Here is a 24,841-nt window from a genome sequence, read left to right as displayed (position 1 = left end):
CCATAAATACCAGCAACTCTAGGCAGAGGGCAGCATTTAGTAATGCCATTTTTGTCATGAAAAAAAAAAAAAATCTTCCTCTTGTGGAAGAGGAGAAACTGCGATCATAAATCGATCCACAAGGGGTCAGCCAGCCATCAAGAAAGCTAGCACCACGAGGAAATTTGTTTTGCTTTTTTCAAGCACTGTTGAGTAACCATTGTATCTGCAAAACCTGAATGATTTCCTTGGCAGGTGTTTGCCAAAGAGGACTCAGTGCCCAATTGAATGCTTAAACTCCAGGGTCGATAACCAGGTAAGTGCATAAGTCAGTCCTCCCTGTGTTAAACCAGTCCTCCCTGTGTTAAACCAGTCCTCCCTGTGTTTGTCACAAGTGCTCCTGCCTGCCTCAGAGTTCCGCCATTCTTTTGCAAGTGAGTGCATCTCAGAGTGGATTCTCACTAACACCCTGAAGAATGAATGCTTTGTGGTTACACTAGCACCAGCTTTGTTACCGACTGCCATGGACTGTGGGCAAAGTGCTTAAAACCCCTAAAGCTTTGATCTGGGATACCTCGAAGACAAGGAAGGACTCCTGCTGCATAGGTTTATGGTGCGGATTCCATGAGATTCCCAAAGGATTCTACAAGATTCATAGGGGACTCCACGAGATTCTCAGGGGACTCCACGAGATTTCCAGGGTATTCCATGAGACTCCTAGGGGACTCCACGAGATTCCTAGCACCATTTTAAAAATGCAGTCTGCTGTTCCCTCTTCTGGATAAAGGAGGGAGCAGAGGAGAGGGTTTCTGACTCCTATTTTGACTGGATATTCAATGTTTGGGGGAATTGCATTTATCCTTGGAGAAGGTCAAACTCAAAAAGTGACTTCTGGGCCACGACTAGGCCCTGGAGTTGTGCGTTTAACTGGTGTGAAGGACGTGCACGGGGCTGTGGGTGGCAGGGAAGATGAGTGGCCCCTGGTCTGAAAATCTTAGCCTTGTGGGCTTATTTTGTTTTTCTTCCGTTGTAAGGTTCATCGCTGCCCCCTACACACACACACACACACACACACACACACACACACACACACTGCTGCCAAAATACTTCCTCTGGAGATATAAGAATTAATGGCACGTATGGATTTTTTCTGAACTACATAGTAAAGGATTATCTGTGTCTGGAAAATGGGCTTAATAAGATTGCCTTATACTGTTATTGAGAACAGCAAAAGCGAGGGCGTGGGCAAACTGATCAGAACAATTGCCGACTACCCCACAGGAGCTTTGGAGATACAACTAAGCACCAGCGAATCCCTAGAAAGACCAGCGGGAGTATTAAGATCTGGAGCTCAGGGGTGTGAGCATCTATGGGACATCAGCAGGTGCCTAGCATACTTGCGTTAGCCTCAGGATCAGCATGTTTCCGGGCACCCCATCTAAGGAGCAGAGCTAATGAAGGCTCTGGATGCACATAAATGAACTACTTACTGATCCATTTTGAGCATGGCCTAGCATAGTGCTCCATGCAGTGAATAATAACCAGGGCCAGAAAGTCTGCTCCAGATAGAGACACTGAGGAACACAGGCTGAAGAGGAGGCAGCGTTGGCTGGCTCTACACACAGGTAAGCTCAGTCTCATCTGCCCCACACAAATCGAAGGACAATGTTGAGCACATCTTTCCCAAGTCCCCACAACATGCAGATGCTGGCTGTGTGGGAACTGAGAATGATATATGAAGATCATATGACCTCTGTCCTAAAATGCTCAGAGGCGTGTGGAGAGATGCCTGTACTATTCTGCAAACCACATGGGGAATATATGATCAAAAATGTGGACTGTAGCTGGGCGCAGTGGTGCATGCCTGTAATCTCAGCACTCAGGGAGGCAGAGGCAGGTGGATCTCTGTGAGTTCGAGGCCAGCCTGGTCTACAAAGCAAATTCAGGACAGCCAAGGCTACACAGAGAAACCCTGTCTCAAAACAAAAACAAAAACAAAACAAAACAAAACAAAAACTAAACTAAACCAAACAAACAAAAAATGTGAGCTGGGGTGGGTGTGGTTTGAAAGTAAGTATTTCCCATATGTTTAAGTGTTTGACTACTTGGTCCTCTGGCTTATGGCACTATTTGGGAAGGGGTAGCCTAGCCTGGCCTGGAGCATGTGATTTCACATTCAAAGAGCAATAGGGTGGGAAAAGGGAAAGGAAATACAGAGGAAGGGGAAATGGTCAGCGGGAATGTGAAGGATGAACTGCCACAACCTGAGAAAATCAGAAGAAAGAAAAGGAAGGTGGTGGCGAATGCCTATAATCCCAGCACTTGGGAGCCTGAGGCAGGAGGACTGCAAGTCAAGCCTAGCCTAGGCTATGTAGTGAAACCCCATCTCAAAAACAAAAAACAAAAACAAACAAACAAAGAAACAAACAAAGCAGGACTAAAACAATGGCAGGGAAGCAATTTTGGGTGATCTGGGGTCCTGGGACAGAGATGGAATGGTGTCATACAAACCTGGAACAGTAAGTAGGTGGGGGCTGGGCAGAAGATGATCTAGAATGCAGAGAACCGTCTGACATCTTCACTCCTGGCTTCACAGCGGGCCCCAGGCCTGACCACAATGTTCACTACCCGCAGTCACTGATTAGTATAGGAGAGGCATGGTCAAAGCCGCTGAACCTACATGTTCATGTGAGCTGTAATGCACACAGTTACTCCCCACAGGACAATACAGCATCTTCAAAAGATGAAGCTCCCAGGGAAAAGTACCGACTACAGAGCATTTTCCAGCTGGGCTGTCTGTTCCAGACAGAGCACCCAGCACTAAGCTGAGCCAGGAAGGCCAATTGGAACCGGAACCGGAACCGGAACTGGAACCGTTTACCCAGAACCAGGAGGTGCCGGGGGAAGGTAATACAAGACTGGGTGTGCCCATCACAGGCATAGGGGACTCATCCACGGTGCCGAAGTCTCAAGGTGATGGGACTTCCTTCCCTCTTCCTCGGAATCCAGGCTGCTCTTTCACTACTCTTTAGTGGCTGGGGTAATCCCAACCTTCCTGGGGAGTTGTGAGTTGCCTCATGGTGTGGGATGAACACTTGGATGTCCTTGAACGCCAGAGAAAGCCACCTAGAATTATGTAAGAGGCACAAATTGAGTATAGATACGGTGGCAAACAGAGGGATGTTTTAAGGAAGAAGGTAGCTAAGCAGATGGCACCGGGACCAGCTGATTGATGAAACAGTAAAAGGAGAATCAGAAAGCTGCAGTTTGTTTGGGGAGGTTCTATTTGTGGGGCCTTTTCTTTTCCTACAGTAAAGGAAAACACAGGCCATGTTTCCCCCGCTCCACGCAACCAACGTAACCTTAGGCAACTCCCACGAGAGAGAATGCAGTCTGGTGTATTCGAGTTGGCCCTTAAATATTTCTTCAAGCCTATTTCTCCGTCTGTATTAATAGCCAAGTTTCCTGGGGGTAGAGCTTCCCCAGGCTCCCTTGGGCTGGGCTATTCATCGTGGCATCAGCTGGAGATAAGCTGGACACAAAGACTTGTGTCTCAAGAGGGTCGGTCCCTAGCTACGGAAAGTGGAGGAATTTTCTCATTAGTAGGAAGTCGGTGGTGGGTAGCCTCAGTTTTCATCGTGTGCCCCTGGTGCAAATGGCAACAGGGAGGAAGGCTCACCAGAGGGGTAAAGACCTCCACAGGGCTTTCGCTGGACACCTGGGAGTTTCCAGAGTGAGCTTTCTTGACAGATGAAAAGCAGACATGCCACTTGTACTTAGGGAGGTGATGGCTCTGCCCACAGGAGCTATCAGTATGTGTCCCTCTTACTCCCAGGAGAGCCATGGTGGGAGGTGCTTCATGCGAGGCCCTCTAAACTTGGGAGGATCTTGTTGGGGGACACTACAGTGAAGCCTAGGAGGCCATGAGGGCCAAAATCTCAGAGAGAATCAGTATGTGTTGTCTGGGCTGGGCAACTCAAAAGGCGTGGGGTGGCAGGGAATGAAGAGACAATAAAAAAAGCCTACAAAGTTCCTGAACATTCTTCACATCCACACACCTCAGAGAGATGCCAAAATCGGTGAGCAAACTGACCAAGAGGGAATTCTCTGAGTCCAGAACAGCATCTGGGGTGCACATATGGAAGCACTAGCTCTTATTACCTTCAACTATCAACTGGGGGTCTCTACCAGCATTGCACAGACTCTGGGGACCAAGTAGCCTCCAGTAGATTGTCAGTATCCTTCAGCAACTGCTGTAAGCCCGGAGGAAATGGACACTCTTGCCCCTAAAATTAATTGGCCTGCTTTGGGTTATCCTGTCTGTGCTCAAATACATCTTGTTGGCCTAATACCTACAGGGTAGGCATGGCATCCTCATCTGTTGTTAACAGACAGGGTGCTGTATCACTTGTCACCAGTGTCTGAATAAAAATGCATCTTTGTCCCCTCTAGTTTCTAGAACTGTGGCTCAGCGTAGAGGACCACACTGAAAAAGTGTCATATGTACACCCATTTCTACACTTAAAAAATTCCTTAAATTTTTTCCTAATCATTTCTGCATACTTGACTGTAGGCAATAAAATAAAATAAAAACTTTGCACAGTGGTGGGAAAGAAGAGCATGTCACAGGCACATTTTACACCTGACTTGATGACAGAAGTGGATCCCAAAGCCATCCAATGGGAGAGGTCGCCTAAAGAAAGGTCACTGGAGCACACACTTGAAGAAAAATGTTGCTATTATAAGCATTTTCAATGCCTTTCCCCATGCATGGGATACCGCTGGGTTGGTTTTTGTGTTACTCCCGCTTTCTTGGAATGACATAGCTGTGCCCCACAGTGGGGAAAGCAAGCTAGCTTAGAAAAGCCCAGTGTTTCTCTTCTTTGACACCTCTGGGAAATCAGTGAGATGCAGAAACGGTCAGAGCCTTCACTTCATGTAGAGATTCTTCCTGACAGAGAACCAGGGAATCTCTACATGCTAGACTATAGAGTCCAAACCCTGGCTTAGTCATGGCAGCAGGTGAAAGGTCTAGATAGACAGACCCCATCTTTCCTTGTTGGTAATGTGAGTTGCTGTGTGTACACCACAGAATCCCCTGCTTCCTTCCTACTTTCCTCTTTTGAGGAAGTCAAAGGCTCCATTCATTCTCTAGGGAAGCGGTTCCCAACCTTCCTGATGCTGTGACCCTTTAATAGAGCTCCTGTTTGTGGTGACCCCCCAACTATAAAATTACTTTCATTGCTACTTCATGACTGTAATTTTGCTACTGTTGTAAATCATAGTGTAAACACCGTGTTTTCCTATGGTCTTAGGTGTCCCCTATAAAAGGATTGGTCAACTCCCAAAGGGGTCTCGACCCACAGGTTGAGAACTACTACTCTAGAACATGATTCCTCTGGGTCCTGAAATCTGTCAAGCCAATGACATCATGTGATCTCAGCAAATGACATCAAGGGCTGCTCCAGTTCAGAGCAGCCATGGGAACAACTCCCCAAAAGTCAACAGCTTTGTGTATTTTGCTGCTAGCTGCTGGTGCTGCTAGCTCCCTGCGAGGGAGCTGCTCTGGTCCCTATGGGGAAGAATGTACATGCCAACATGTTGCATCCCTCTGTGGTGGAAGCAGGCTACAGATCCTAGAGTAAGACCTTTAAGGAGGATCCGATGGGGGTTGTGTTTCCTTACAGTATTCCCTCGAGGAGGGCTGGCCAAGTACACATCATGGTGATGATACAAAACAGACGTATGTGGAGACCCTCAGGGCAGTCAGCCAGTCAGTGATGTAAAGATGGCCCATCCTAACTTGTCCTCGTTACTCTAACAGGTTCATGTTGGAGGTTTGTTTCTGGTATTCCTCTTCCTTTTTTTCTTACAGCTCCATCAGTCTTCAGGTTTGCAGAGTAAGATGCCACGGCTCTACACCCACCCTGGTGCCCTCCAGGAACCCAGGACTCCAGAACTCTCCACCAGTCAGGAGGAAAAAAAGACAAGCCAGCAAGACACATTTATCATTTTATTATGCAATTTCCTTCTACAAGAAAAAAAAATCTCTAAAAATATAAATATGAACTCTCTAAAAAATACTCAAGAATAGAACTATATAATCTTGTTCTTTCAAACAGAGGCCAACATTATTCTTTAAAAGATGATGGATTAAAAACTTGTGTCTTCATATCTTCCAGAAACAGAACATTCACAGATACATTTCTAGAGAGAAGTGTAGGCTGGGGCTGGGAGAAGAGACTTTCTTTCCTTGTTTCTGGAAGCTTCTTTGTGATCTATCAAGGTAAAGCTATAGGCTGAATAGGGATGTACAATGGGGCTGGAAAGAAGTGGGGGAGAAAAAGGCTCCAAGGCCCCCGCTTCTTTAAATAGATACAGAAGTTAGACCCTTCATTTCTCCCCCATTAGCTTGCCTCTGCCCTGTGCAGATCAAGCTACCTAACAGCCAAGATGCAGAGGACCTGGATTCACTGTGAAAGCTGCCATGCTGCAGTCCACACTGCCAAGATGGTCAGCGAGCCTGATGGGGCACTAGATGGAAGAGCTGATGTGAGTCTAAGCACTTGGGAGAAATTTGTTCGTGCTGGTCCCTGGGGAAGCACTTAGCCCCCAGCACCAGGCGGTATCTGCAGCATCTAAGACAAGGCTCAGTTTCAGAGGGCTTCCCGAAGTAGCAGCATCATTCCTGTAACAAGGATGGGTCAAGATACTAGGAGTTGCTGCAGGCATCCACAACACCTATTTGAACATCAGGTACAAGTCTAAAGTACACAGGACATCCCCTTTCAGGGGGTCTTGGACGAATAGGATGGGATCTCTTGGCTCCAGCAGCATCCTACGGTCTTAAGCAAGCCGAGCCTCATGCTGTCAGTCTTAGGCAACCATATCACTCAGAGGACAGCTATCTACTGTACTTCCCTTCAGAGGAGCAAACCTAGATCCTGGTGTGGAGAGCTCAGATGCACACTCTGGTGCATGCTTAGACCCTCTACCCTACAGCCCAAACTCTCTCTGTTTTAGGGTAATATTCCAAATCATTCAGGGAAAGTTAATAGGTCCTCAAACGCTAGTCCTAAGGACTTCTCTCCCTTTAGGATCAGGTGTCACATCCTTGGGATGCTCTTGGTGTAAGGCACATGTGCTACCTATGTGCTAACAGTCCTGTATGCTCCACCAGGGCCTTCAGATGCCTGGCTGCATGGATTCTCATCTGAAAGGAAGAGATGGGAGTTTGCAGAGAGCATGGGACGAAGCCTTGCTTTCTGTGGCAATGGAAGATGGCGGGGAGAGAAGAGGGTCGGAGGGCAGAGACGGCTGAAGCAAGTATATGGAAAGGAAACCTCATCCCAGGGATCTGGCTGAGGCCTCCTATCCTGGTTCTGTGGGAGTTAGCTCAGATGTCTGCTGGCTGGGAGGAAGGCAGAACACTGGTGACGTTAAACTGGGAAGTGAGACCTAGGTCCCCCAGTGTCACAGATGGGGAAGCCAAGCAAGCAGAACGGGGAAGGCCATAGAAAGCCAGGCAAGAGGACCACTGTACGGGCTGCTCTGGCTGACTGCAGCAGCATCCCCAGCCTCCTCGGGGGGCTCTGGCCTCCTTGTTTAAGAACACGGATGTCTTCTTCTGGCTACAAAGGTCTTTGTGGCTGGGATCACTACAGAGTCTCCTGGCCACAGGAAGACAGCATGATAGGGCCCCTGCAGGGAGAAGGGAATACAAAGCAAGTTAACCTGGAAGGCAGGCACCAGTGAAGGGTTGATAAACCTTGTTGGTTCCTTACACAGATCCCGCTGCCAGAGGCAGAGCTGTTACCTGAATAAAGGATCGAGGCTCGGGGTATCTGGGCAGGCCCGGTGCTGTGGGGGGATCCAGGCAACTTCAGCACAAGCACAAAGAAACACGTTCACTTAACGACAACGGCTTTGCCACCACAGTCCACACAGTCCTCACCACATTCCAGTCTCTAACATGCTCCAGCCTGGCTCTAACACGTGCTGTTCCCAGGTCCCCCCCCCCCGCACTGCCTCCTTCTTGGTGTGGAGTGGCCTGAAAAGCTGCTCTGACTCTTAGCAATGCCTTTCTCAGTCCCTCACTTCCTTCTTTTCTAGGATCTCCGCTCTTGGCTCCTGTGTTACCACATTCTCTCTGAACATCAGAACGCTCTCTGCTGCCTCTGCAGGGGCCTGCCTACCTGTCTTCACACACACACACACACACACACACACACACACACACACACACACACACACACACACACAGAGCCAAGGAGCCCCAGCACGGCTGCCCATATCATCAGCCCAAGTGCCTAGCCAGATAGGTAGTGGTGCATCTAACTGAACGAGAAAACCATGGGAACACTGGGTCACAAGGTTCAATGTTGAGGAAGCTCCCAAGGCCATAAGCCTCAGAAACACTTCCTCTGGCCCCAAGCCAGAAGCAGAGGAAAGATGATGGTGGCTAGGGGTCCACACAGCTGAAAGGGACTGTGGCAAGGTTGTGGGCAGGGTGTAGCTTTCCAGGCCAGGTCCCACCATCAGGCCAAAGCCTACAATTCTTCCCTAGCTGTATTCCCTTCAAGGCAGGGAGGCTCTAGGCTGCTATGGAAGAAAGGGACAGAACCAGGGCTTGGGGGGGGGGGCGGGGTGAAAGACCACACAGCGTGTGAATCTGAGCAGACAGACAGAGAATCCCTGCCAGATCTGTCCTCCTTGGCTGGTGGCCCTGTAAATCAGTAGGAAGCTGGGACAGGCCCGAGGGACGATGAGTTCCAGCAGCCAGAGGAGCTTGCAGAGCAGCAGGATCCGAGATGCCCCCGTGTCCTTTTGCCATTCTGCAGACTCCTTGCTATGTCTCCCATTTCAGTGGTAGACTCTATCTGGGAAGTATCCGCAGAGATAGCTGAGCAGTGGGTGGAAAGTCCCGGGCCTGCCCAGGGGACAGCTCTGTCCCATATTCTAGACTCCTTAAGTGGGTCCCACAACACCTCAGGTGGAGAGTGGGCTCTGCTGGGCCTTCCATGAGGAAGATGAGGCTGTGGCAGAGTTGGGACAAAGGACCTGTGTGTAGTGGATGACAAAGTGAAGAGGGTGCTCAGCAGGAAAGAGTCACTACTCGAAGGACAGCAGGTCTGGGTGGAGACCCTCATTGTCAAGGCTGGAGGTCCGTGGCTGTGGAGGTGGGCTGCCGTTCCCCCAGGACTCAGTCAGGCTGACGGGGCTCAAGCTGAGTTTGAGGCCATTTCTTTCAGTGGGGCCAGGGGAGGAGGGTTTTCTGCACTCAGCTGCCCTTAGCTTGGATTCCTCCTGGCGGTTCTTATGTATGAGATCGGGTGCCAACAGGGACACCTCACCATTGGGCAGAGCCTCGCCCGCATCCCCCATTTCAATGGTAGACTCTGGCCGGGAAGTATCTGCAGAGACAGGCTGAGCAGTGGGTGGAGAGTCCTGGGCCTGCCCAGGTAACAGCTCTGTCCCATATTCTAGACTGCTTAGGACGGGCTGAGATGAAATCAACATGTCCTGGGTTGTCTTCAGGGCCCGAGGGGTTCGCTTCCGGGTTATTGGAGGCGGAGGATCCAGCAGAGGGAAGGCTTCTTGGACTGACCTGCAAGTCCATGACCATAAACATTTAGGCTTTATGGATGGTGAGGTACCAGTCTATAAATGTTCTGAATTCTCTATTCCACCCGCCCCTTCAACCACCTCAACCAGATCCCCCTTCCTCCCACCCCCACCCGCTACAGCAAGCGCTTCCTCAGTTGAGCTCTTGTTCTGGGTTTAGGGTGTAGGTCTTTGCAACTTTAGCACAACAATCAGCTATGAGGCTGGTTCCCTCCTCCATCAGGGCTCAGAGCAGCACAAAGTGTTGCCTCTGTAAGGCTGGACCACAATCTCAGGGAGCCAAGTCATCTCAGAACCCAAGCACCGGGCCCCATTAAAGGGCACGTGAGGTCACAGTTACGGGTGCTGCAGTCAAGGCCCAGGAAGGTGCTGTTGACAGAGACGGAAGTAGCTGCATCAGGCTTCTCCCTCCCCATCTGGCACTCAAGTCTATTTGAGCCATTCTGAGGAAGAGCAGGCACAAGAACCCATGTGAGGAATTTTGGGGTAATACCAGGGTTAGAATTCAGTTCCAAACACTAACTGTGCCAGCTCTCTGAACTTGGGTCATCGCAAATGAAAATATATCTTTTAAAGTAGGGTGTGTGGTGGCTCACACCGATAATCTCGGGGAAGCTGAGACAGAAGGATTGCCACGACTTGGAGATCAGTCTGGACTGTGAGTTCCGGGCTAGCCTGGGCTACAGAGTGAAGCAGAGCTAAGGCAGAAAAGTACGTCTCTGGTTACGAAGGCTGAAGTGGGCTCTCAGAAACACAGGCCAATCGCTTAATTTTTTTTTTTAAACATACAAATGTTCATCCATTCCTTGGGTCTGTTCTCTCTTGAGTGTACTGAGGTTTTACACAGGCCAATCGCTTAATTTTTTTTTTTAAACATACAAATGTTCATCCATTCCTTGGGTCTGTTCTCTCTTGAGTGTACTGAGGTTTGTTCTTGTTCCTACCTCTGCAAGTGGGATGAAGGGCGGACGGGTGGGAGGACTCACCGTTCATCCCCTAGCCAGGCTCCGCAGGCCAGATCTTCCCCACCAGCCAGCTGGGCCTCAGCGGTCTTGTTTATCTCCGTGACACCAATGCTGCCGAGGCTTGAGGACTCCTTTCTTCGTAGGAGGTCATTAACCTTGGCCCCCATGGCTTTCCCCAGGTTCTTAAGGTGCTGGCTGCTGCCTACCCTCAGTCCTGGTCCCCCTGGCTCTGCAGAGCCAGGGGTGATGGAGCCTGGGGCCACAGGTCTGGAGAGGTGGGGGAAGGAACGGCTGGATTGCAGCTTTGGAGTGAGGGTTGTGTTCAAGTTCTCAAACATGCTGTGGTCAACTATGAACAAAGGAAAACGAGACGTGTAAGTGGGATGGAGTAGGCCCTGGGCTTTGCCACTTGGCTCTCCTTTTTACAACACACCCAAAGTTTATCACCCCCACAACTTTCTGGAAACTTCCATGAAAGATGCATTTAAACTGTCCAGGGTAGGTTTGTTGTTTTTCCCACCTGGTGTTAGTGAGTGACTGACTCCAGGCATGAAAAGTCAAGTGTATTCCTTTAACCCAACCTTCTTGGCTCATAGTTTGACCTCTTTGACCTTGGGGTCACCAGGCCCTTTGAAGCACAGAGAAAATGAGGATGAATCAATGAAATGTGACATGTTTACACTGCTGGGGGCACATGCTGAGCTCTTTCTCAGGCACTGAGGACAGGGCTGCTGCAGGAATGGCAGATGAGGATTCTGGGTTGGGAGCCTCCTACTGAAGGCCTGATTCATGACACATCCTGTCCATGGGATATGAGCCAGCAGCTCCTAAGCTCTTGTGGAGTGGAACTTGGGAGAGTAGCTAAGCTTGTGGACATGGAAGCCAGACCCAGTATATGCCACGTGAACAGGAACGTGCTACTGGTGAGAAATACACATGTCCTGACAAACCCATGCTTTCAATTGCTCCCCATGAGAACCTTATCTTATGAAGGAACTCATCAGACTAGAGAGAGGCTCAGAGTAGTAACTATGATGTCACAAGACCAGTTACTGGTCAGCTGGAATTAGAACCCAGGTATATGGCTCATTCTTCTATGTGGGGCATGGGATAGCTATGGGAAATGGCCCTCTTGGGGCCTCTGTATGGCTCGAATAGTTAGCTTGAGGGTTATCTTACTGGAAGGAAAACATCCCCAAGGCTGAGATCACACTCCATGTATCTTTGTATGTGTTTCTTCAACACCAAGCCTGGGCATAGTACACAGCAGGCCACTCCATGAGTATCTCAAGCAAACGGCCCACATTCACTTTGCCTGTGGAAAATTATGAAGGACAAGATGGTAGCCCTGAGGTCTGTTGTTGACATGGCTGGAACGCCGAGCTCTGTACTACACTGCTCACACACTGTGTGCTGGATAATTTTATGTCGACCTGATACAGGCTGGAGTTATCAGAGAGGGGGGGAGCCTCCATTAGAAAATGTCTTCATAGGATAGGGCTGTAAGCAAGCCTAGAAAGCCTTTTCTTAATTAGTGACTGGTGGAGGAGGGCCCAGTCTACTGTGGGCGGTGCCATCCCTAGGCTGGTGGTCCTGCATTCTATAAGAAAGCAGGCCGAGGAAGCCATGGGAGGCACAACAGTAGGCAGCACTCATCCATGGCCTCTACATCAACTCCAGCCCCCTCTGTTTGAGTTCCTGTTCTAACCCATTTCAATGGTGGTCTGTGGATGTGAAAGCTAAGTCCTTATGCTCAGTCTCTTTGGTCCGACACTGCTGGGCTCCAGACTAGGGTATTGGGGGTTGGGGGTTGGGGCGGGCATGCTTCACTTTCTGTGATTTGAGTTGTGAGATCCTAACTGGGTCAACCACCCTCGATAAGTTGTACGTGAAGGGTTCCCTGGGTGGCAGGGAGAAAGCCACTGGAATGAGCGTGCAAGGACCTCCACGGCCCTCACGTGTGAGGAGCCTTGTAAACCATGGGGTGGAGGGTGGGGGGGGCAGCTCCTCAAGCCTCTTCTGGTGGCAGGGATATGCCAGGGAACTTGGGACAAGCCCGCAAGCTGCCTGGACTCCAGATGCGCATCCACCACACTGGCGGAGCTGTCAGCCTACCCTACAGCCACTCGATTGTTCTCCTCAGCGTGTCATGTCTTTCCACGTCATGCACTTTGACATAGTCAATCTGCCTATCATGACTCAACTCCTCATTTTCTCTACTTCTGCACTCTGCAAGCTAGCAGAGGTGACCTGGGAACTGGTTTCACCATCCTCCCCATCCCCCACCATCCAGAAAGTGAGCCCAACAGAAGGGAATTGTTTGCAGTGCTCCATGGGTGTGTCTTAGGAGCAGGAAGTTCTTCCCTGTTTGTTGAACCTCCTATCTCTCTGGTGGTTTCTTTATATTTTCAGAGTAGGCACATAAATTGTTTATTTGTTTTGTTTTTGTTTTGTTTTTGTTTTCATTTTATTTATTTATTTTGTGACGAGGTTTCTCTGTGTAATAGTCCTGGTTGTCCTGGATTGGCTTTGTAGACCAGGCTGGCCTCAGACTCATAGAGATCGCCTGCCTCTGCCTCCCAAATATTGGGACTAAAGGCCTGTGCCATCACTGCTTGGCTAAGCACACTCATTCTTAACACCGGAAATGCTAAAATTGCCCATCAAAGTGAGCACCTATTACTTTCTAAGCACACTTTTAACAAGCAGCTTAGATGATGCCTCGTTTGGATTTCCTGTACTACTTCTCTTTTATAATATAGTCTATGAAAGACTCTAAGCTCCTCAGTAATTTAACGTGAGTGTAATATATGCTTTCCTTATCATTACCTCAATTTCTGCGAAGTGTACCTCGTCTATATAATAGAATGGGAAACCCCTCAAAAGGGGCTACACAACTTGAGTGCTTTCATCATCTCTAAGGCCTTGCTCAGGGGCGTGCCTAACAACAAGTATTTAATAAATCAGTGTGAGTTTGACTTTTCTGTGGATTGTTAACCACATCTCAATGATGAGCTGACAGAAGAAGGCTATCATGCAGACCGTCACCAGGCTTGTGACTACGGTCTCAGGAACCACTCAAGCCCTCTTTGTGGCAGCGGTCCCAAGGGCTTGTGAGGTCAGGCCAGAAACCATTGTCGCCTCTGCGAAGTTGGCCTCTGTCTTGGGCCTCTGTGGTACCCACAGGGAGCCTCTCACGCCCTGTCCCTTCAGCCTCAGCACTAGTCTTGGTGATGGAGAGGACGATGGTGATGGCGTGACAAACGACTGGGTCCCAGCTGGGAGGCCCTCCCAACAGCACCCCGCCACATGCACACACTCAAGCAGAGGAGGACATCCAGGAGGATAAGCCATCTGTGAGAAAGACGGGCTCTTACCTGTCCGAGAAAAGGGCTCGAAAAGCAGGTGGGAGACAAATGAGAGAAAGACACATTTATGTAGTGACCAGCCACTTTCAGAGAGGTTTAGCTTCTGTTTGAGCCATCGGCAACAACACAGGCCAAAGGCTGTGCTACACAGGAGTGCAGCCAACACGGGAACAGCTAAGTTCCCATAAACTCTCCCACAGCTCAATCAAAACAGGTTCGTTATTTCAAAGCAACACAAAGACACTACTGCAGCCTCCCCAGTTTCCCCTCCCAACATTTTGGGCAGCCATTTATAAGAACTCCATCTACCTAGCTGGCAACAGGAACACTTCTAAGTCCCTTGGGTCCTGTGCACATAGCTCACCTCTGTCCTCCTTTCACATGTAAATTGCTACACTGCAGCCCGGAAGACATTCATTACTCTAACTCAGTCTTTAGAAACAGTATGGAAAAGCCAAGTGGCACAGGCTGCCCAGCACACAGGCAGCTGCTGGAGAAGGGGACTCAGAATCATGTATCTTGACTCCCAGTCCCCTGAGCTTGCCTTGACACTATGGTGATCCAAATAAAATGGTCATACAACCTCAGAGGCGCCGAAATATTGAAGTTCAATTTACAGTGTAAACATTCTAAGTGGACTATGTAGAAAAACAGGAGGGGCATTAGGTTCCCTTATTCCTTCAAATCTGTAAGTAGCTGGGAACAAATGCTCAGACGTGTTCCATAGGATGGGCACAGGTGGAGTTTCGGAGGAGACTGTCTTTTGTAGCCAGTGTCAACACATCACCACTTACAGTCAAAGCCCTTCTACGTGTCTAGGCTGATGGGCTGTGGTGGTCCAGCATGGGGCACCTGCATCTTCTCTTCCAAGTGTCACAATTACCGTTCACTCTTACTCTGCATCAGACTAGGGTGCCAGGTTGTTTCATGGGGAAAGAAGGCAGAGAGACAAGGATGCCCTGGGGTCATCAGCACACTTACAGCTTTACAGTGAGCAACATGGGATGGAAGAAGCCACTTGCCTAGAAGAGCACCTTCTATTAGAGACAGGATCTGGTCCCCAGTCTTAGGAAATACACACTCAAGTGTTTAGGTATAAAAGGATGTAGGGTAACTTACCTCCAAATAGTTCAGAACACAAATAAGCAGACAAAACACACGTTAAGGCCTGGAAATGTCGCTCAATGGCAGAGTGCTCACCCATCATGCACAAAGTCCATGATAGTTTTATACCCAATGACTGACTGACTGACACTAACACACACACAAACATACACACATATGCACACACACACATGCGCGCACACACATGAACGTGCACACACACACACACACACACACATGATAGCAGGTGGAGGAACTGATAACACAAAAATGGGATAAAATGTTAAAACAGGAAAACTGGCTGTACAGTATACGGTACAAATTTTAACTTTTGCGATTATTTCCTGAAAGTGTACTTTAAAAAACACGCCCTAACAACATAACCAGAAACAACACAAATATTGGGTGGTAGAGGCCAGAAGAATAAGGGAGAAGAGAAGCAAGGTGGTCATTGCCAGAGACAGGAGGCTCTCAGAGGGATGAGAATGTACACACAGAAGAGGTGACAATCATAAAGAAAATACACCACTGTAAATGGCTCTACAGTAGTTTTCCTTCTTGCTGGGTATTCTCAGCCAAGACAGGCTATAGAGGAATGGACAAGTTAAACAATGTGGAAGCCGGGTGTGGTGGCGCATGTCTTTAATCCCAGCACTTGGGAGGCAGAGGCAGGCGGATGTCTGTGAGTTCGAGGCCAGCCTGGTCTACAAAGTTAGTCTAGGACAGCCAAGGCTACACAGAGAAACCCTGTCTCAAAAAACCAAAAGGAAAAAAAAAAACCCACCAACAACAAACAACACAAAACAAAAACCTGGCTCTTATCCGCATCTGAAGTACAGGTAGCAGAGATTGTCTCCCATTCTCTGGCCTACCTAGTTACTCCATTGATAGCTTCTTTTGCTGTGTAGCAGTTTTTAAATTTCATGTAATTCCCTGAGGCTATTTCCTGAGTCACTGGAGTTCTGTTTAGAAAGTTCTAGCCTATAGCCATACCTTGAAGTGTATTCCTTATGCTTCCTCAAGCAATTCCAGCATTTCAAACGGTTTGTAATTGCCTCTGATTTACCCTGAAGTGACCTTTGCACAGGCTGGAAGATAATGGTTCTAATTGTATTCTTTTGCAGACAAGTATCCAGTTTTGCTAGAACTATTTGTTTTTCCTTCCCATTGCACACTTTTGCTAAAAATTAGGTGGCTATAGCTTTGTCAGTTTGTTTCCAGGACTCTTGTTTCATTAGTCTGTCTGTGGAAAGTATAATATTCAACAAGATGACCCAACTAAAAAAGATAAAAGCTGGGCATCTTTCCTGTGCAGGTTCTAGTTTGTGATGTGTATGTTTGTATGTATGTATGTATGTATGTATGTATATATGTATACATATATGTGTGTATAAAGGTTGGTAAAGCCAGAAAAAAACCTAGAATGAGACGGAGAGATAATTAAAAGGTATGTGGGATGCTAAGGAAAGTGGAGAAGGACCATAGGACACATGTAACACAAAAGCAGAAAGGTGCGGGGAAAGGTTTTAGGGGTTGGGAGGTTAGGAGCTGTGGTAGAAATGGGAGAAGAATCTACTAAAACACACTTTGTTCAAAAATTCTATAATGATAAGTAATCTTTTGTATACTGACTCAAAATTCAAAATTAAAAAGAAAACAAAAAAGTAGCTAAGTTTTAGACAGGGAAAAGTCTTGCATACAAAACCAAAAAACAAACGAACAAAACACCCCTACATCCATTTCTCAAACTTGTAACCTAACTGGTTAACGGAATCATGGGACCTTGTGATGTCAGCTGCGTGCGGAATGTTTATCGCCTTGACAACCTGGCCAGCATCTCAGGAGCAGGTGTGCAACCTCCATTACCTTACAGTGGCCAGACCATGGAGAACTTCTCACTCCTCAGCATCTCTAGACCTCGCATCTCTTCCTCTGCCCTGAGTGCTTTTCCTGATATCATGTCCTCGCTTGCCACCAGCTTGCCAGGTAACTGCTGACGTCACTAGGACTACAAAGTGATGTGGGATTTTTGCTAATTAAACCTATCTGAGTTTTGTTTCAAATACATGATCCTGTTAGGTCATGCTATAGGATCACGATTGGTTGAGAAAGCTAAATACTAATCGGAGAGAATGTGTGTTTTCAAAAGACCGCATCACTGCTAAATCTTGCTGTTTCAAAATCTCTGCAAGGGACAGATGGGAATAATTTGTTGTCACATTTCTTCCCCCAAGGGCCTGCTTCTACACAAAATCTTGAGGTGGTGGTCTGTCTACATAGAGCCCGTGCTTGCATTAACTTGGCCTTCTACTGCAGGAAAAAAAAATATTAGTTAGTGCAATTTAGGCTAACTGACGATCACGGGTAGGAACAACAGTAGACAGGTGAAGACTTGTCAGTTGAGGTGTGACCCTGACTCTTCAACGTGAGCATCACCTGGAAGCTGAGAAAGACTGGCACTCAGACCTCCACAGATGCAATGGTTTGGAACAGATCCTTCAGGGCAGTGGTTCTCAACCATCCCAATGCTGTGACCCTTTTAATACACTTCCTCATGTTGTGGTGACCCCAACTCTAAAATTATTTTCGTCACTACTTCATAAATATAATTTTGCTAGTGTTATGAATGGTAATGTAAATATCTGTTTTCTGATAGCCTTAGGCGACCCCTGTGAAAAGGGTCACAAAAGAGTCACAGCCCACAATCGAGAACTAATTCTATGGAGTTCCCATGTGCACAGGAATTGAGCTGTACTGCTATGGAAGTTCTCCTAAACATCAATTTGCCTCTACAGAAAACATTTTCAAATCTATCTCCTAAAAGCCTAGCAATTGCTCTGGAGGTTAAGGCAGACTCACTTGCAAGCTCACTTAGTGATGGGGATCAAAGCCAGAGCCTCACGTGTGCTTGCCAAGGAGCCCTGAACGACCCCTCAAGCCTAGATGGCCATAAACTTTTCTTAAGTCAACTTTTCATCTGAGATTTAGTAACTACTCCTGTGCACAACACACAGCAAGGGTCCACATGCCTGCCTCTGGCTGAGGGCTTGAGATCCTTCAATTGAGAACCTGGCTTGCTTTTCATTCTCATAAGGGATCATGCGACATGCCTAGGTGGGCTGTGACCAGAGCCTCCTTCCTGGAACCTGTGTCCAGAGTCCTGAGAGAGTGAAGTTACTCGTGTTAAAACAGGAGCACCAGGTGAGGGGTGGGCCAAGGAGAAAGGTTTGAAACCAAGGCTTTAATTCACGTTAGATATGCCTTTTACTGCTACAACACACCTCTGGCCTGGCCAAGTCTTACATCTTGGGTTCCAGAGGACCTTTCTGTACGTCTGAAGGAACTGCCCCACCTGTGATTCTCTGGGACACTGCCTAGAACAGGCCTGCTTGTTTGAGTTTAGAAGCCATGGCTGTTCATTACTTATGAGATCCCTACACATAGCACACAGAAGGTGAACCTCTAAAAGATGTCTTTGGGAGTCCCCCCATCTCCCCAAAGAGTACTCCCAATCCTGCTCAGCTCATTACTGTTTCATCTGTAACCCAGACACCACAAAGGCAACGGTATTCACTGAGGTATCCAGCCCAGCTTAGCTCCTGCTACCCCAGAACCCAAGCAGATGCTCTCCAGCGTGGGGGCATAGCCGGCTACTCTCACCACGTGAGGCCTTCTCTTCTGGGCAGGGACCCGTGAGACGCTAAAGTGGAACAGGGGCTGTACCCTTAAGGGATGGATCTCTGAAAGACCACTCCACATGCTGCCTGTGCATCTGTGCCTCCCTCAGGAGAGGTTCACAGGCCCACGAGGGCTGCTTGCCTCCTCAGTCCCGTACGTGAAGCTCATGTGAAGAGCTCATGTAAAGCTTTCTCTCTGAGCAATCTACAGATGGATGAGGATGGGCAACGTGGCTGGCAAGGTGGTCAGACCACTGGTGGTAGAAAGATTAAGGTATCCGATGGCTACTTTCTCTTGCCTATCTTTAGAGGAGTCAGGAGTCAAGGTGTCTTTACACAGGGAAGGGTCAGTCTCCTGCCCAGACATCTGATGTTTACAGGGATATACATTTTCATCAACAGAGAAAGGAGGCAGCAGGAACGGATGTCTTAAGCTGTCATTTTTCCATCCCACCTTTATCTGGAGCACAAGTGCCCCTGAGATCATGCCTAGTCAGCCTGTCTGTCTGCCTCTTCTGACTGCTTCTAGCCACTTCTGCTTCGCTGTCCGCTGCCCTCAGCCCCAGACTCAGACCCTGCCCTTTCCTTTGCAGACTTGGGGGACACCCAGAATGGGGAGCAGCTGAGGCGGAACTGCACCATCTACCGGCCCTGGTTTTCCCCTTACAGCTACTTTGTATGCACAGACAAAGAGAGCTCCCTGGAAGCCTATGGGTTCCCAGAGGTGGACCGGGAAGAGGGAAGAGGGGACAACTGCCTTATTGAGGATGTAGCTGAGAGTGTCTGCTCGTCTTCCTCCTCCCACGAGAACACATACCCCAGGGAGGCCAACAGTAAGTCCAAGCATGGCTTGGATTCTATTACATCCCAGGACATCCTAGTGGCTTCCAAGTGGCACCCAGCCCAGCAGAATGGCTACAAGTGTGCAGCCTGTTGCCGCATGTACCCCACTCTGCACTCCCTCAAGAGCCACATCAAGGGGGGCTTCAAGGAAGGTTTCAGCTGCAAGGTGTACTACCGAAAGCTCAAAACGCTCTGGGGCAAGGAGCAGAAGGCCCGGCCAGGAGAGAGGATCTCCTTGGGCAGCTGCCAGGCCTTCAAGTAGTCTACTGACACCTCAGGTAAATAGGGATGAAGCCTACTTATGCCTCTAGAGAAATAACAATAAACTCAAGTTAGTCATAGCCTTTTTATTTTTTATTTTTTGGTCAAGTTTGGTCACCCTCCATCATCTGCTGATCCTCTTGGTACCTAGTGAATCTTCATCACCTTCAATTAGTGGTTGCCTAGCAACACCAGACCCGCCTCTTTGCCTCTCACTTTTCTCTTTTCTGTTAAGAAAAACCAATAGTTTGAGACTATCCTCTAAGTGGCAGTTAAAGCAAGGTGCCCCGACTAGCAGTGGTGGCTGCCGCTGGGAACTAAAAGAGGCACAATTCTTAGAATCCACTTGGTTCTACTCAACTCAGACATTCTGGGGTAAGAGCCTGGCCACCTTTTGCCCTAAGGAACCTCCAAGGTTAGGAATGAAGCAGTTCAGAGGTAAACACCACTGCTCCAGGGTGTTGGTTTACAGGGTTAGACAAAGGGTAGTGCCTGCAGTTTGAAAGCATCCTAGATATTAACCTTTTGAGGGTAGTAAAACTCTGGCGAGGAGAGACAATGAAGGTGGGCTATCTCCACCACAGGCACCATGACTACTGCTCAGAGTGGGTACCTCTGGCTGAAGTGGGCAGAATGCTTAACCCAGGGGATAGCTTTCCATGGTATTTTGAGTCATGTCAAAATGGGCAGGTAATCATGTGACAACACTACGTGCTGTCACCACACAATGTACCACACGGACAGTCCCAATCCTTACTTCGTTTCAGGGCAAACCTCTCTGCCAATCTAAAGCAGAAACATGACTCTGCATTTCCTCTTGGGGACTTGGTATTAATCATGTGTGTGGTACCTCCTCTGTCTTTCCCATAATACACAGCGACTCCTCCTGGAGCCTGACTTTATGGTTTTAGCAGAGCTGCCTCTCATTGTGTTATTAAAATATCATGTACATTCTTATGTTTCTCCACCATGAGAAACGCTCTGCTCAAATCCCTGTCACTTCACTTGCTATGAAAACCACCCTGGTCCGTCATCCATCCCTGCTTTTCACTGCCTTTTCTGTACCCTCTCTACTTAGCCAAGAATCTAGTGTTTGACTGTAGGCCTCAAGAGCTGAAATTTGAAGGTCACAACCTGACATCACTCCCTGGGTACCATTCGCCAAGGAAGACAAGTGACTGGTATGCCTTTCTTCCACCTATGCTGTTTCTTAACTGGAAAAGCCACTTAAGTCTGGAAGGTGGCTGCTGACGGGTGTGACCATGCATATGTGTCATGACCCTTTGACAGGGCTCCTCAGCAAGTACAGGGAGAGCATACACAGGAGAGGCCCCTCTTGGTTTTACCAAATGCCTAAGGAACTGGCTCTTTTTCCTCAGTCAAGCCCATTGCTCCCTGTTCCAGGGCCTCCGCATCACCCTCCCCCCAAATAGCCAAGGGGGAAAGCAGACGCTACAGGCCAAGCTGCGGGACCACAGCACAGGCTCATCACTATCCAGCAGGTGTTTAGGATCTCCTTGCTAGTAGCAGGAAGGTGTGTCCACATTTTGCATTTAATGTACTCAGTGTCATCATAACCCCAGGAAAATTTCTAGGACAGGAGTGGGGAGGAGGAAGCACACTAAATGCAAACTTTACTGTACCCTGGGGCAGCGCTAGGCACCCTCTGCTGGGGCTTTTAAAACCCTGTATGTTCTCATGAAAGCTGCGTGTGGCATACACCAACCCAGTGTACAGGTAAGAAAATAGCCCAGATCACTTCACTGTCAAGAGGAGAAAACGTGGAGTGGAGACCTGGTCAACAGCCTTCCCAGTCTTCCCTCCGGCCTGGGCCTGAGAAGGCAGCCTGCTTAACAAGCCTCCTGCCTCCAGAACAGCCAAAGTCCCAGGTTTTGGAAGTCAGAAAAGCCTCCCAAATGAGCTGTGATTGTTGAGACTCTGCAGGCCATTGCTGCAACATTCCTTCCTTTTTCTCATCTCTGTTCTGTGCCCACAGTTCCTCCGTGAGTCCTCAATACTCGGTCCTTTGGGAAGATACTGGGATGAGTTTGATTTGTTCCCTGTACCTGACTGGAATGGGCCCATATGGGCACCAACCAAATAGAAATTTCAGACACGGAGTCCAGCAGTCAGTGAAATTGTATAATCTTCATCTTGTTGTGGTAGAAAATGGCAGAGTGTTTTTATGCCCCAAACTCACTGCTGCCACCCTCCTGTGCTAATAGTATCCGGGGTCTGAAAATACCTGGGGTCAGAGGAGTCTAAAAAAACAAAAAAACAAAAAAACCCCCAAAAAACCCAAAAACAACAACAACAACAACAACAACAACAACAAAAAAAAACCAAAAAACAAAACCTGGGTTTTGGCTGGGGCATTCTGATCTTTGTTTTAATGGCCTTGGGCTGGATAATTCCTTATTGGGGTTGTCCTATGTGTGGCAGGAAATCTGATTTCTGCCCTCTATATTCCCAAAGCATCCATTCCCTAGCTATGAAGAATGAAGCATCCAGATACTGTCAAATGCCCTCCCCCCATGCCCCCTGCCCAGGAAGTAAAACTATTACCAGTTAATACCAGTGGGTAGTCTAACCCAGCACAGCTGGTCCATATGCCTGTAACCGATGGTCCACTCTGCTCTTCCTCTCTGGGGAATATGTATTCTATATCTTGTCCCAGAACTGATGTTACCTGCCTCAGGAAGTGGGTACAAGGGAAAGGGACAGAAGGAGCAGGTTAAATAGAAGAAGCAAGTAGAGACAATGGGAAAGCTTTTTAGAAATAAGAAAGGTTTATTTAGCAAAAGCCACTAACTAGTGACAACATCCAGGGAGTAAGTGCACTTACATTAACAGAATAGATTCCCAGAGAGCTGATCCAACAGTTAATGACAGTTTTAGGAAGCAGAGGGCTAGGGGGTGGGTGGGAGGGAGGGTACAGGAAAGCCATCAAGCAACGAGTAAATAAAGGAATACAACTCGTAAACAAGGTCAGCTAAGAGGAGTGAGGCTCAGGAAGGTTTTTACAGATAGCATCGATATAAGCAGGAATAGAAGGAATATAGCTTTCAGTTCCCATGAGCAGTCCATCCTGTGCAGAGAAATTCTGTCCTACCTTTGCAACTGTGAAGCCTTGTGTGCCCAAGAGCTTTCTGGCACCCAGCATAGGCACCAACGAGGAATCCCTGGTGTCCATGTGCCCTCCACATAGGGCAGGGGAGAGGGATGAAAAGGAGGAAGGCAGAGTTGAGTTAGCAGAGAAAGAAGCAAGGAAGGCTGCTGCTGCTGCTGCTGCTGCTGCTGCTGCTGCTGCTGCTGCTGCTGCCGGGAAATCAGGTCTGCAACATTTCCTGTCCCTACCCTTGGCCTAAATGACACCCTACCCCCCAAGGCCCCTAGATCTGCTCTTTGACTCTCATTTCCACATACCAAGTGTGTCCAGATTTGGTTCTAACTAGGGAGGATACAGGACAGGAATGAATTCTCCAGGGAAGGCCTTAAGCAGGGACAGGGGAAAGAAGGCAGGGTGAAAGGTGAAAGGTGAAAGGTGAAAGGTGAAAGGCAGGGAGAAAAAAGGCAGAGACCAAGGGCAAAACGTCTTGTACAAGTCTCAGTCAGTATCCATCCATTAACCACTCTCTCCAATTCTTCCATCTCACTTCCATGTCTTCCTTTTCCTCCACGAGCTTTTAAAACCCATTATCTTGCCCATTTCCTTCTTCACTCCATCCTACAGCCCTTCCTGCCCACGGCCCATTCACCTCCACTTGACTCTGATTTTATCCCGGAGCCCCCTGGCTCAAGGAAGTAGACCTTGAAGAAACAGACTACCCACTCTTCCAGATACACAAAAGCCTGGATCCAAAGGTCCTAGACTCAAGGGACTCTGGGTTGGGATTGAGTCAATTAGACAGGCTTAGCCTAACTCGATTCCCGCCAGCTGTCCCTTCAGTCTTGTGGATCTCACATCTGGAATTCTTCCTTGTGTATGTGGACTTCCTTCCTGTGGCTAATTAAAAATATTAACAGACTACTACCTCTTCAACTAAACGCACGGTGGAAAAAGGATGCAACTCTATCTGAACACCCTGGAAATCTTTCTAATCACTTCTCGGCACGTCCAAAAGCATGTCCATAACACACACACACACACACACACACACACACACACACACACACACACCTTACTACAATCAATGCCCTGATGCACTAGAGAGTAATAACATAAAGCTGTGTTAATTCCCTTTAACGTGACTGCTTAGTTTAAAGGAAACCCCACTGTGGCTGTAAGAAGGGGCCATGCTTGCAATCAGACACCACTTCAATGCAAAGCTGCACCTGAAGAACTCCACTTGGGCAACGCTACCCTTACCAGCTCTCCCTCTGATAACACTGCAGTTTGGCCTACAGCTCGTCTAGGATGAACATGACCCTCCTCCCAGAACCCCCCCCCCCCTTAATATGACTTTGAACATGTCTCAGTTCTCTCTTCAGGGGTTGAAAAAAAATCTATTAACCCCTTAAGGTCTTACAAGGGGCAAAGCAACTTTTCTCGTGGGCCTAGCTAGCCTATTACTGAGTGGAGACCCCCTAGGCAAGGCCTAGATGGTTAAGAGATTAAAGTTGCACTTTTAACACCTGTGCTCAAGGCACGTCCCCACAGAGAGATGGCCTGGGGTGGCACGGCTGTGGTCCCTAATCGGATCTAAGTGGCAGTGATTCTGAAGGGTAGACAATCTCAGCTATTGGCTTACATCTCCTCCTCCTCTTCCTTCTTCTTCTTCAGTAAAAACTGGCCACTACTGCCCAGTGGAGGGGACAGGCAGAGAGGTAAGGCAGGGGGCTCTGGGTCTTTGAGACTTGCACAGAGGTATAGTACTGCAAAAGGCAGGCACGCCCCCTAAGGTCAGAAAGGGGGTGTTAGGGTAGTTCTTAGCCTCATTTATATGAACTGGGCTGCAGGCAGGAGGAGGTTGGGGCAGGGTTTTCAGACCTAAGTGACTATCAGCTGTCTTCCCCTGGG

General features: G+C 48.4%; 2 protein-coding genes across 7 annotated transcripts in view; one reads left to right on the top strand and one right to left on the bottom strand.

Annotated features, from left to right (window-relative positions):
• Positions 1-5,977: 5,977 nt before the first annotated feature.
• Positions 5,978-24,841, bottom strand: part of LOC311606000 (carboxyl-terminal PDZ ligand of neuronal nitric oxide synthase protein-like) — a 306,430-nt gene continuing 287,566 nt past the window's right edge. For 5 of the 6 annotated variants that reach the window (XM_084796910.1, XM_084796908.1, XM_084796909.1 and 2 more), the window contains 2 exons: positions 10,590-10,917; positions 5,978-9,586 (listed from right to left, as the gene is read on the bottom strand). In XM_084796910.1, the coding sequence (XP_084653036.1) occupies positions 9,091-9,586; positions 10,590-10,917 (824 nt within the window). In that variant the 3' untranslated portion in view covers positions 5,978-9,090. Of the gene's footprint in view, positions 9,587-10,589; positions 10,918-13,945; positions 16,623-24,841 lie in introns of those variants that run through there. The other variant, XM_084796913.1, reaches the window with a different exon arrangement.
• SPATA46 (spermatogenesis associated 46) lies at positions 16,749-19,969 on the top strand. Its single transcript, XM_084796975.1, has 2 exons — positions 16,749-17,026; positions 19,311-19,969. Exons 1-2 carry the CDS (start codon positions 16,816-16,818, stop codon positions 19,820-19,822), a joined length of 723 nt encoding a protein of 240 aa, XP_084653101.1. The 5' UTR covers positions 16,749-16,815; the 3' UTR covers positions 19,823-19,969.

Source organism: Acomys minous (assembly GCF_964271855.1).
Source record: "Acomys minous genome assembly, chromosome: 1".
Classification (NCBI taxonomy): domain Eukaryota; kingdom Metazoa; phylum Chordata; class Mammalia; order Rodentia; family Muridae; genus Acomys; species Acomys minous.
This window is presented reverse-complemented; position numbering and strand designations above follow the sequence as displayed.